Here is a 12,342-nt window from a genome sequence, read left to right on the forward strand (position 1 = left end):
GCTCATAATAGCTATTTTTTACAGCCAATCCCAATTCCTAAGAAACAGAAAATATTTTGTAAATGGTCAGGTCCAAGCCAAAATAGAAACACATGGTTATCATTAGTCTCATTATATCATATTTTCCTGCATGAAGTATTTGCCTTTTCTTACCATTTGAATAAACACAATTGATATTTTAAAAATCCAGGTCATTGCGATTGTTAATGAAGTTTCTAAAAAGCAAAATACCTTGATGTAGTGGTTTAGCCGTGGGTAGACTCTCAATATTCCCAGGAGCACAGACAAAAACGTCCTGTGGGGGAACGATGTAGTGACCACATGTGTGACTTCGGGAAAGGAAAAGACATTAAAACCAGATGTCTCATAGCGCTTTAGAAGCTCCTCGTTGGCCTTGTTTTCTCCTTCACTCAGAATACTGCCGACAGCAGAGCGGCATAGTGCTCCAGGTACCTAGAAACGAGGACAAAAAAACTAATAAGTAAAGATATATGATAAAATAAAGCACATAAACAATACAATCAGCTAGATAAATCAGATAGGGGGGAGGCAGGGTGCTCATGCTCATTAGTCTAATCAGCATTTGACCTTTCTCTCTTTTTCTCATTATAGTGATTCCAACTGCCAAAATTATTACTGTCTCCAATATTGTCAGACAGATAAATGCAGTCAAAACAAAACAGTTTTCTTGCCATTAAAAAAATAATAATAACGCTAATTAGTGTTTTCCTGCAGGAACTGATTGCATATAAACACTATATTGTTTATCGTCTGGATTCATATCACTATTCATGCCTCAATCTTGCTTTAAAAAAAAGGGTGAACTATGAAATGCCACCAACTGCCAACATTTTCAAAGTACAGACTGAGGTGTGATAAACATGAGGGTCTGTAGTGCGAGGCAAATGTATGAGTACCCTGTGGCACGCATTAAAAAAGCAGTGAGAGGTTAGCAAAAAAATCTCCTTGTGATGTTAGCCAGGTGACAAAGTTAAAGAGAAAATACCCTCATTAATCTGAGCCCTAACTGGAGCATTTGGCAGCACAGCAATTATTGCTCCTTCCTCCATTTGAGAACCCTGGTGCCCATTAAAAAAAAGAAGAAAAGGGAGACACTCTTTACAAATGAATACTTCTGGGACAGCCAGGACTTTCTCCCCGCTGAGCTGAGCTGAGCACCACTGAAGGCTCCTGTAATAAATAAGCCGGAATCCTCCAATTTGTTCATAAACCTATCAATGGAATGCCTCAAGCACAGTTATTGTGTCTGAGAAGTCTCTTTCCCTCCTCTGTTCCTCAACACGCAAGGCCAGTGACGGGTAGACGTTTGGTGTTTCTGTTCACAGTGCACTGCAAAGTAGGATAATTTATCACAAACTTTGAAACATACACACAGAATACTGCAAGAGGGCCATCTGCAGAGGTTTCGGACCAAGCCAATGAAAAACACCATCCTAGTCTAAAGATTATTATTAATACGATGTACTAATGCACAGAAATCTTGCCAAGTACACTATGTGCATAGCAATTTAGTGAATTTTGATATGAATTCTGATTTTCAAAAGCAGTGTTGAATATTAGTGCATAAAGCCTAACTTGACACTGAGACCATGACATAGTGCCACAGAGTTTATTGTCATCATCACTGTAATGAGGAAAGTCAGAATCTACCAAAGAGATTTTATGATTTTCCACTATTAATTTCTACCTCTATGCTGTGTTTGAGCTAGGTTGTGAGAAAATAAACACTTGTGTCCAACATTATCTCTTGCCATTTTGTTTTATTGATGCACGAACAGACGCAGCTCTGTACAAAAGGATTCCGGAGAAATCCAAAGCTTTTCAGATGCATACTTTGCTCTTTTTTGATATTACTGTCGCCAAGCATGATGTGCAACAAACACACTATTGGCAAAAATGTGTTTATTATTGGCTGTACACATTAATAAGAGGGTGTCACCATTCCAATGTTTTAGTGAGAATTGGTCAACTTCACCAAGTTCAAAATGCAAATATAAAGGGCAAATTTGAAAAGCCTCAAAGAAGGAAAGGTGATCTTTACCAAATGTCCACAAACCCTGAGTAAACATCTACTCATCAATCCAAATCAATAACAGTGAGCGCTGCTTAAGTCAAGATTAGAATTAGGCTTTCAGTGAAGCTGTTAGAACTAAAAGAAAACAACAAGGTTAACGCTTTGTTTAGGAAAATAAAATGAAATCATGTTTATTCCACATGGATGTTAAATATCCAGTTAATGGTTTGACTAATCTGTAAGTGCCACAAACACATCCGGGGAACTTTGCACATAAGGATATTTTTGTTGCTTTGGTTATTCTTAGGGCTCACAGTCGGGAGCCTGAGCCAAGTGGATTTATTAACCATCACAGGGCTCCAAGTAGGGAGTCCAGAACAAAGAACCACCGCCAAAAGCACACGCCTCTGTCCACAGGCTTTGTTTTGCCCCTCAGCACTCTCATCAAGACACCAGTGTGCTGCCTTTGATGTTTCTTCAAGACACTGACAGCTCATCTGAAGGAAAAAGTTCCGAAATTCAACTCAAGGAATCTCGTCTTCTCGTGTCTCTGCTGCACATCAGCTGAACTGGCTTTGGTGAGACAACAGGGAAAGAAGCGCCCACTATCTTCACCAGCATACAAAGCATTTTCTATTCACGCTCAGATTCTGTAAGGCTTGCGTTTTAAATGTTTTTAATAAGGCTTTCTGAGAGGACAAGCAGCAGAGCGATTTCATCACCCACCACAAAAAGGCCAGCATTCGGACTGATACACATTTCCTGACAATCCCCTCCTCCAGCTGCCGTTCCCACAGCTTTCATCATATTGTGACAAAAACACGAGTCCCTGAAGAAGGGACACATGTCATTTCATTGCTGTTCCACATGTCATTTGGCTTTTTTATTTAGACAATCTGTGTCTCAAGGACTGCAAACTCTGACCCCAATTGCATACTTGGAATATCAAGTTTGACAGAGTACTATATGATCCACTCTTGTTCCCTCCCTCTGACGTTTGTCGGCCTCAGAAGCAGAGAGCTGCAGGGTAGAGGTGATGTGGGTACACTGGGTCAGAGAAACCCCCTGGTATTGAAACTATGAAGAGGCTACTGGAGGAGCAGGATTTAGCAAGCGGGGCCCAGAATATGTGTTTGCTGTATGAAGAAACAGTCAGAGCTGCTCCAGCCTTGTATCCATAGCAACCATCTCAGGACCAACTCAAGTTCTTGTTGAGGTCTTCTGTTTCTTCAGAGGAGGAAGTGATTAAAGGAGGTAAAAGTGAAAAAAAACGAGAACAGAGGATGAGACTAGCCATGCTGACACTTATCCTCTGTCAGCTGCACTTTTGAAAATCCTTCCCACTGCAAATATCAGTGGACAGTGCCTCACTATTTAGACACCAACTAAGTGTTCTGCTATCTGAGAGCACTCTCTGGGGCTCCTGATGCAGGGACTGAATGGCATCCTGAGGCTCGGACGCTAATGAGCTGAGATCATTACGCCAATTATTCTAACTTAGATCAGGACTTGGCTGTGACTCTGCAGAGGAACTAGGACCCACTGGTAGCTTAATTGCCGGCTTGGGAAAAAGAGGATGGGCATAACAAAAGGGTTTTGAAGCAGAGTTGGGAAGAGTCCACCACTAAACTCTGGTTACATTCCATCAGGTTGCTGTGCATCAAGCCATGGCAGCAGTGTCACTGAAGTCAACACTGTTTAAAATTATTTCTGATCATCGGAGGTATAACAATATTTAAGACAGAAAAATATTACAACTATTACAGAGCTGAGTGACCCTGACATAGTTTATGATGGAGTAGATTTGACTCAATATTTCTGTATTAATAATTCAACAATGTCTAGGTCTGACTATTAGTGCGTTCATGTACGTTTCCTCTAAAACAAAAGCGCAACATGACAAAATTAATTAGGGCACAAGCAAGACACTGACTGCTCATTTCATTCAGCTACAACTGCTCATTTTGACCTTTTTCTAAATGTAATTTAAATGTATATGCACTCATTTGCCAGTTAGTGAGGTACAAATAGCTGAATCTGCTGTGTAATACAACAACCTTGTAATAAATAGTTGTTTATGAAGACAATGACATTCAGTTGGCAAGTAGTACTAAGTACCAAATAAATTAGCAAGTGGGTGTATATGAAACTGCTGATTGTGTCTTTGATTAACTATGTTCACAAAATAACAGTACACTTTGAAAATGGTCCAAAATGCCCACATTCACCCCAAAAATTCAAAGGCACAATGATATTAGGTTTACATGGAAAAGCAGTTAATTATGTGAGAAGCTGGTGCCATGTAATATTGGACATAATGATAATATTAAAAGACTTAAATTGTTAATTGAACATTAAAACTGTCATTGCTGGATTTTCTGCTGATTGTTTCAGCTATAACATAAAATTCAATTTCTTCAATATTTTATCTTATTATCATAGTACAGATGATATCTATTTTCATATGCGTTGCAGCTCTACACAACATTTTTATATTGTAGCTGGAGGTCAGCAGTTTGGTGTGGTTATGACATATTGTATTGTACATTCAGCAGATGTATATTTCTTAAGGTCAAATCTGTCAGGCCCCTGTTTCTCCATTCTTGCTACCTGTAACTCCAGACCCTCTACTGCAAGAGCGCAGTAAATTTTGACAAACATCTCACGGTGCTTCTCCCTCTTTCTTGCCTTCTTGGTCTGTTAGAGCCTAATAAAAACACCACTCATGCTGGACTCACTTCAAGATGTGGGAACAAGCACCACATGATTTCGGAGACCCCAGAGAGTGTGCAGTATTAGGTATCAGGAAAACAGATCCAGCCGATATTATTTCCTGCTGCTTATGAGAACTGAGATTTTGGGTTGGATGAGTTCACACGAGGAACAACCGAGAGCGGAGGAAAACATATCAGAGAGAGCGAGAGAAATCCAAGTGCCTAATTGTGTTGCTAGCAGCACTGGGGTGGTTGTAAAGAAGGCAAAAGCTTCAGTCACACTCCGATAAGTGTTTGTGAATGTGACTGTAAGCGACATAAGCTTACCCTGTTTGACCCTTGATCTTTGTGGAACTCCTACAACAGTCTTACTCGAATTTATCATCATTTTGTAAGTGTAACTTCAAAGCGCCTCTGTTTTTTTTTAAACGCTGGCAATGTTCCCTGTGACACTTACTGTGTACAACACTGTCACAGCTCAGCTCCTTTCACTTGGAGCTACAACAATGCCAAGGTATTACACAACTAGATGCTGTTGTAAAAACCCAGAGCTAACAAGACAAGCCAGCAAGCTTACTGTCAGATGGTGAATTCAACATGACCAGCCTGGAAAGTTGTTTGATTGATTGGTGGAGGATTACAAACAGTTATATGGTGTCAGTTAAACAGTAGTAGTCACATTCACAAATGGCTATTTTACACAGGGACCCACTAGCATACATAAAAAAGCCTTAATAAGTCAAATTTCTATATTGTCATATATAATACTGGGGTATTTGGTTAACACTTTCCACATAAGAATTTAACCTGGCAGTTAGATTTAAGTCATCTCATTCACACTGTAAAACCAATAAATCAGATTTGAAAGAAACTAGGATCTATCTCAATAATTTACAGTGAAAATATGATCAATTCAATATGAAAACAACAATATGTTACAGTTAAGTGCTTTGATTCCAAATGTACAGCATTAAGTCAAATATAATTCTTTGCTTTAGAAATGCCTATAGGTCCCATAAACCCCGAATTAGGCTCCGGTTTGGGACATCTCAGGACATTAAATGACATCTGAATCCACAAAGCACACCACACCCTGACTAGATGTGTTATGAAAATGCTCAGGGGGGAAACACAAAAATCAGTCAATCCCAGGAGTCTCTGCAAAATGGTCAGGAAAAAAGGGGGGGGGGGGGAATAGACAGAATGTCATGACTGCACAAAACTGACCCTCATTTGCGAAAAGAGACATTTTAATCGGATGAATTAAGCAATTGTAAAGCATTAACCATTTTATCTGCTGAGAAGTAGAGAATGAACGGTCTTACCATTGTGAATCGCTTTAAGAGAAGAGCATTATCGCCATCTAGTGGCGGACTACACAACCTACTGGTAGATTACATTGTTAAAATACACTGATTTTTTTATTTAAAATTAGTGATTTAAATTAGTGAAGGAAAACGTGTAAAAATATATCTGCTATTCTACAAAAAGTGTGTGTTGTCTGCATGTTTACCTTTCTGGGGTCATCATAAAACACGCCGATATGTGGGAGTCCTGGACCAATACAGTGAGACTCCTTGAAAAGTTGTCCGCAGTCTTTGTAAGGTCCTTCTTTGAACTTATAGGCGAAGGTGATCTTTTTTATGGGAGGACAGCCAGTTTGCACAGTAATGTCACAGAGGAGTCCGGAATATAAAAGTAGACCAGCCACAGTTAACAGACTTAACAGGCTAAAGAGCACACACAGACTGAGCCAGTCTGGCATGATAGCTTACCACCAGGAGGAGCAGGTACCGTTATTTAGCTGCTTACGAGAACTAAACACTGCTTTATTCGTTTAAGCAAGCTAGCATGTTTAAGATAATGTTTTATCGATTTCCATTGGGACTTCTGTTGACTGAACTCATTTGGTTCACTAAGCGACAAAGGTTGCACGTTGCGTACTACTTCCTGGAAAGTACCATTTATGCCGACTAAAGGGGTGTCCGCTGTTCCAAATACATTTTAAAAAACACTCAAAAATGAGTCATATCAACGTGAACTACAATTTCATGAATGCAGTTTCATTGACTTTCAGTTGTGTTGGGTAGTGTAAAATTGAAAATTCGCATTGGTCAACTAATGAATATTCCATAAGTACCATTATTGTCGACGCAGTTTGACGCACTTGTGAATAGAGGTTAAATTGAGTGAACTTCCAATATCAGATACTTGTGTAAAATGACCAGAAACAAACATAGTCACTGACACAAATTAAAACATTTGAAAAGTAATTTATATTCATGACATAACTGTATAGCGCACGAGGGCAGGCTACTTCCTTGTTGGTAAAATGGCGACATCAGAAATTAGAGTTCAAGCAATGTCATCTGTATTTGAATCTTTTATTAATTAATTTATTCATTTATTTATTCGTTTATTTACAAAATGGAATTAATGTTATGATAATAACGAAAAGCCTCTAAGTCTTGAGGGGTGTATAACCCTACACAGGTTATGTCCCGCCCTCTGAATAAAGTGAGGGCTGGACTTTAGGCATAAACTTGACAGATTAAAGATAAAGTGAGCTGTTTTTCTGAGATTTCTTCGTCCACTTCATCCGAAATTCGAAAGAATGACTGGGAAACTGAAAAGGTTCTACGACCTTTCAGCAAAACTGCTGTCTGGAGAAACGTTGAGTTTCTCTGCACTGAAGGGGAAGGTGGTTCTCATTGAAAATGTAGCGTCTCTCTGAGGAACAACAACCAGGGATTACACCCAAATGAACGACCTTCATTCTCGCTATTCCGCCGAGGGACTCGTTATCTTGGGGGTACCCTGCAACCAGTTTGGACATCAGGTAAGTCATGGGTGTTTTCCCTTTCATGGGTGTATAGAATAAGATCAAATATGTCTAACATTTATAACAGCTCAAAATGTAGACCTGTTGTTCCTTTTTTTAAAAATGATCTTTTTAATATAGAAACTATATCAATTCTAGTAAAAAGAAATGTTCATTTTCGAGGATACACTCATCTGTTTTCAGCCTACTCTGAAACTCTATGAGCAACTTAACAGTTTGGTATTCATTAACTTCGATAAATATTTCAGTAAGCTGTAAATGTTCAACTGCTTCACGCGGAAAGGTCAAACTGTTAAATAGTTTATATAAGCATTATCGACAATGTATACTCAAACTATCAAAAGTATTCATATTATTCCTGGCACATCAGTGTTAATGCAGCATTTTAGCTGACAAAGGTGGAGGTTTATGAAGATTATGCTAAAAGTGACTTCTTAATAGATTTGGACTTTGTGAATTTGATTTGTCAAATAACCAATAACTCATCTATAGGATGAAAGTAGTGAAGTGACAAACACACCCATCACTCAAACCTAGTGAACTAGAATAATACAGTACCATGAATATACTTTACTTCACGTACCCTCAGACTGCACTTCAGTACACTACTAGATGAAATGTAGTTACACCACTGGCCTTATTTTGAGTTTAAATGAAAACTCCTCTCCCACATCTATAATTAATTTAACCATGTTTATGTATTTTTATAACAGGAGAACTGCAAGAATGATGAAATCCTAAGATTGTTGAAGTATGTCCGTCCAGGGAATGGTTTTGAACCAAAGTTCCACCTCCTGGAGAAGCTGGATGTGAATGGAAAGGATGCCCACCCCTTGTTTGTCTATCTGAAAGAGAAGCTCCCGTTCCCCAGTGATGACACCATGGCTCTCATGACTGATCCAAAGCTCATCATTTGGAGTCCAGTGCGCAGAAACGACGTGTCCTGGAACTTTGAGAAGTTCCTGGTCAGTCCAGATGGGGAGCCTTACAAGCGCTACAGCAGAAATTTCCTCACCAGTGACATTGAGGTAGATATTAAAGAGCTACTTAAGAGGGTCAAATAAAGTGTGCTGCGACGGGCTACGGGTAGAATATCAGTTGTGACCACCCTACCCAGAAAGATTAATCAGCCAAGGCATCTGTCTGGGGTATTTTATCACGCTCTCCAGCTTCACGTTTCAGTCTGTTGGCAGGACTCCTAAATTTGTGATATTTTCAGTGCCATACACTCTGGTTGTTCAGACTATTTACCCAATGAAGACACTTCTTGAAACATTTTGAGGGGAGTTTCTGATGAAGATGTAAAAGTTTGACTCTACCGCTGTGTATAACTCATATCACAAATGTCCTCATTTGGTGGACTTTAAGAGAAGAAATAAACATGTTTTTATCATATATGGTGCTGTGGTCTTTTGTATAAAATGCATGCAAACACACAATCACATCCATTAAATATTACCCTGTAAAATATCATAAAAGAATTAAATTTTACTTTTCCCACCTGAAGTTAAAACAGTTTCCCTCTGATAGTTTTACACTTCCAAGTTCATTTGGTGACTTTGAGCAAATTAATAAACTAAGTGCTATTAACTTTTTTTTGAGTAACTGGGGAACTTTAAAACTGAATAAACTGTCAATAATTTACAATGTAGGAGTCTGCTCTTTGAAGGCTACACAGACTTGAATTTCCCTCGGGATTAAAAAAGTATCTATCTATCTACCTTACTGTTACACTCAGTTTATTAGAAATTCAGCTAAGCTATAGCGTGTTTAATATAAAATTTCACGGCTTCAAAGTGAGAAATAAAAATTAAACCTTATATCTTCAGCCATATGATGCTACCTATACAGCCAACTCAAATAAAGACTGGGGGCTGTTGCAGAATCCATTATAACTGACAATATATAAAACTATATCTAACAACAGATGTGGTTTGTTACTACACACACACAAAAAAATGTGTTTAAACTTAATGCTGTTTTGGCATTTATAAAACTATTGTCTGTAACTAGAGGCAGCAGCTTCGCTCCGCTGCTTCCTGGGTGAAGGCGGAGGTTTATCCTCGATTGATCGCTACGCCAAGCTGCATCTCGTCCAACATGGCCGGCCAGGAAGATCCAGTGCAAAGAGAGATTCACCAAGACTGGGCGAATCGAGAGTATATAGAAGTAATTACGAGCAGCATCAAAAAAATCGCCGACTTTCTGAACTCGTTTGGTAAGATTTTAACCATGAATTTGACTGATATAATCAGCAGTGTTGTGGAAATTTAGATAGACAGCTGAAGTTAGCTTGCTGAGCTAGCTGTCCGGCTGTTAGCTAGCATTGATGTTGATGTTTTCAATGGCCACTCCCAGCTAGCTCGTTAGCCGTGAGCTTGTTATTGTTGCATTGCAGAGGAATAGTGACATTCTGGCGTCGAATCATTTTTGCTTTGCTTATGAACCATTGTCAGCTACTCGTCAAATGTCAAAACATCGTTCAAAGTACAAACAGTGGAGTCAAGTGTTGAGACAGCTAACTGCTAGCTGTGAGGCTACCGCAGCTGCTAACGCTGGTCTTCTGTGTTTAATGTCGAGCAATTTCAGCTGAGCATGACCCTGAATGGTATATTGTTCAACAATGACATCATGCATCTTTGTCGAGTGAATGTGGTTGTAACTGACTAGTTTAGCAACACTGAAAGAAATGTCATGGGTGCGGTAACAGCTAAATACATCTATCCCCATCAGATATGTCGTGTCGATCCCGTTTGGCCACCCTCAATGAGAAGTTGACAGCTTTGGAGAGGAGGATTGAATACATTGAGGCAAGAGTAAGTATACTGCATTTAAGTGTTTAAAAAAAAATGCCTTCTCTGGTTGCAAAGAATTTGCACACTGCTGCACAATCTGTATAGCTGTGGTGTTAAAATAACATTGTGAAATGTATTATTTTTTGGTAGCTTTGATTTCCTACGTTTACTTTTATCTGACAACACATGCTTGTTCTCCAACACAACAAACTAGTCAAAGTCTTTGTGAAAACCTACATGGCAATTAAACTAATGTTGTTTCTAAGTGATTTAACCATTAAATTAATATGTATCTCATTACAGGTGACAAAAGGAGAAACCTTGACCTAGAACTCATCATGGAAATTCATAGCATCCGTAAGCTACCTGCCCACTCCACATCCTGAATTTTTGGAATAAGTGTGATGGACTCCACCCTCCTTTTTTGGGACCTTGTGGACCATTTTTTTATAGTATATGGCTGAGTTTTGTGTTGTTTTATCTCATGACATATTTGTATAGAATATATGGGTCTGTCTTGGGTGTCAGTGACTCAAGCATCATAAATGTTACAAAATTACGCTCCATAATTATTGGTTTCATAAGAATATTCTGGAGCTCAATCGTGGCTCTGGTATCAGCACAATTTGTTGACCATCTGTGTTGCATACAGTGTCATTACCGAATCAGAGGTTTACGAAAAGGGGAACATTCTTGTGTGCCAAGTTGAACAAATAATTGTGTTGTCACCTGTATTAAGGACCTGCTTGTACAGTGAACTGTTTGGTGTTTTGGTTTCAGAATTTAAATACTGTAATAAATGATTGACAATGACTGTGTTTCATGTTGTAACTTAATTTAAGTTCAGCTTTGATTGCATATGTGTCATACTGAATTTGAATCTAGTTCTTCATAGCTCTGAATACCTATAGAGAGTAGATAGACTTAAAGGAAAATAAAGACATAGAGGTAAACATGCATGAGATGATGATTACAGTATATGCAATGAACAGCAAGTAGTATATTATCTGGTCAGATTTATCTATGCATATTTTGCTAGACATGTTGCAAAGTAATTAGCACTACTGCAAAAAAGTATTTGAATAATACATGATCAATTAGGGTGTTGGATTTCTGTGCATACCTCATAAATTACAGTCTGCTTAGACTTTTCAATTGTAGAATATGTGCATATAATTGCACTTTAGGTATACGTACAATGAGAATAAAAAGCCAGGTTATAGCGAATGATAGTAACTAGTAAATCTCATGTAGAATATTCAGTCCATGTGAACTGACAAGAATATTTAAACAGCATTGGAGTACAGTATGATTGTCAGACCGTGGTGAAACCAACAAACTTGCTGATATTTTCTAAAGCACAAAACGACTTTTTTTATTTCTTATTTTTTTAAAAAAAATCTTTATTTAAAAGAACAATGCAATACAGTGCAACACAATACGGTGTAAAGACAATCGCCAGGGGGCTATTAACATTCAGGGGCAGCACCTCAGAACATTACACGACACAAATATATTAAAAAGAGCACACAAATCAAGAGTCTTAATGGCTTTCATATTAGTGGAATGTCTAATAGTTTTAATATATTGTTTATGTAGATGTATATTGTAGCTGGATACTCAGTGAAGCCAAACAATATATGTTCAAAGCACAAAGAAAAATGTGATTCAATACAAGTAGAAATCAATTTGCAAATATCTGCACAAAACGACTAAACACACTTACATGTCCTGTCATAAATATAGCACATAAAACAACATCCAGTAAAATGGCGGAAATGCATGTTTTAACAATACTTTAGAGTTCGCCCTCATTTTTGCCTTTCAGGCAGGACTTTCATCGCTACAACCACTCTTTGCCTTATCTACTATCAAAATTCATATTACTCATCTCCTTCTTCAGCTACACCAAAGATAATAACCTGCCACCCCATCAAATCTTCTGTAAAATTAACT

General features: G+C 38.3%; 2 protein-coding genes and 1 pseudogene across 2 annotated transcripts in view; 2 read left to right on the plus strand and 1 right to left on the minus strand.

Annotated features, from left to right (window-relative positions):
* Positions 1–6,693, minus strand: part of LOC111574954 (testis-expressed protein 264 homolog) — a 33,680-nt gene extending 26,987 nt beyond the window's left edge. Inside the window, exons 1-2 of the mRNA XM_023279799.3 lie at positions 6,263–6,693; positions 232–453 (exon numbers count right to left, since the gene is read on the minus strand). Coding sequence (XP_023135567.1) covers positions 232–453; positions 6,263–6,514 — 474 coding nt within the window. The 5' untranslated portion in view covers positions 6,515–6,693. The remainder of the gene's footprint in view (positions 1–231; positions 454–6,262) is intronic.
* Positions 6,694–7,264: 571 nt separating this feature from the next.
* On the plus strand, positions 7,265–8,986 carry LOC111574945 (glutathione peroxidase 2-like; annotated as a pseudogene).
* A 661-nt stretch (positions 8,987–9,647) lies between these two features.
* Positions 9,648–11,199, plus strand: brk1 (BRICK1 subunit of SCAR/WAVE actin nucleating complex). The gene is made up of 3 exons (XM_023279786.3): positions 9,648–9,809; positions 10,325–10,407; positions 10,690–11,199. The coding sequence occupies exons 1-3, from the start codon at positions 9,692–9,694 to the stop codon at positions 10,714–10,716; spliced, it is 228 nt and encodes a 75-aa protein (XP_023135554.1). The 5' UTR covers positions 9,648–9,691; the 3' UTR covers positions 10,717–11,199.
* Positions 11,200–12,342: the final 1,143 nt, after the last annotated feature.

Source organism: Amphiprion ocellaris, chromosome 5 (genome assembly GCF_022539595.1).
Source record: "Amphiprion ocellaris isolate individual 3 ecotype Okinawa chromosome 5, ASM2253959v1, whole genome shotgun sequence".
NCBI classification, from domain to species: Eukaryota; Metazoa; Chordata; class Actinopteri; family Pomacentridae; genus Amphiprion; species Amphiprion ocellaris.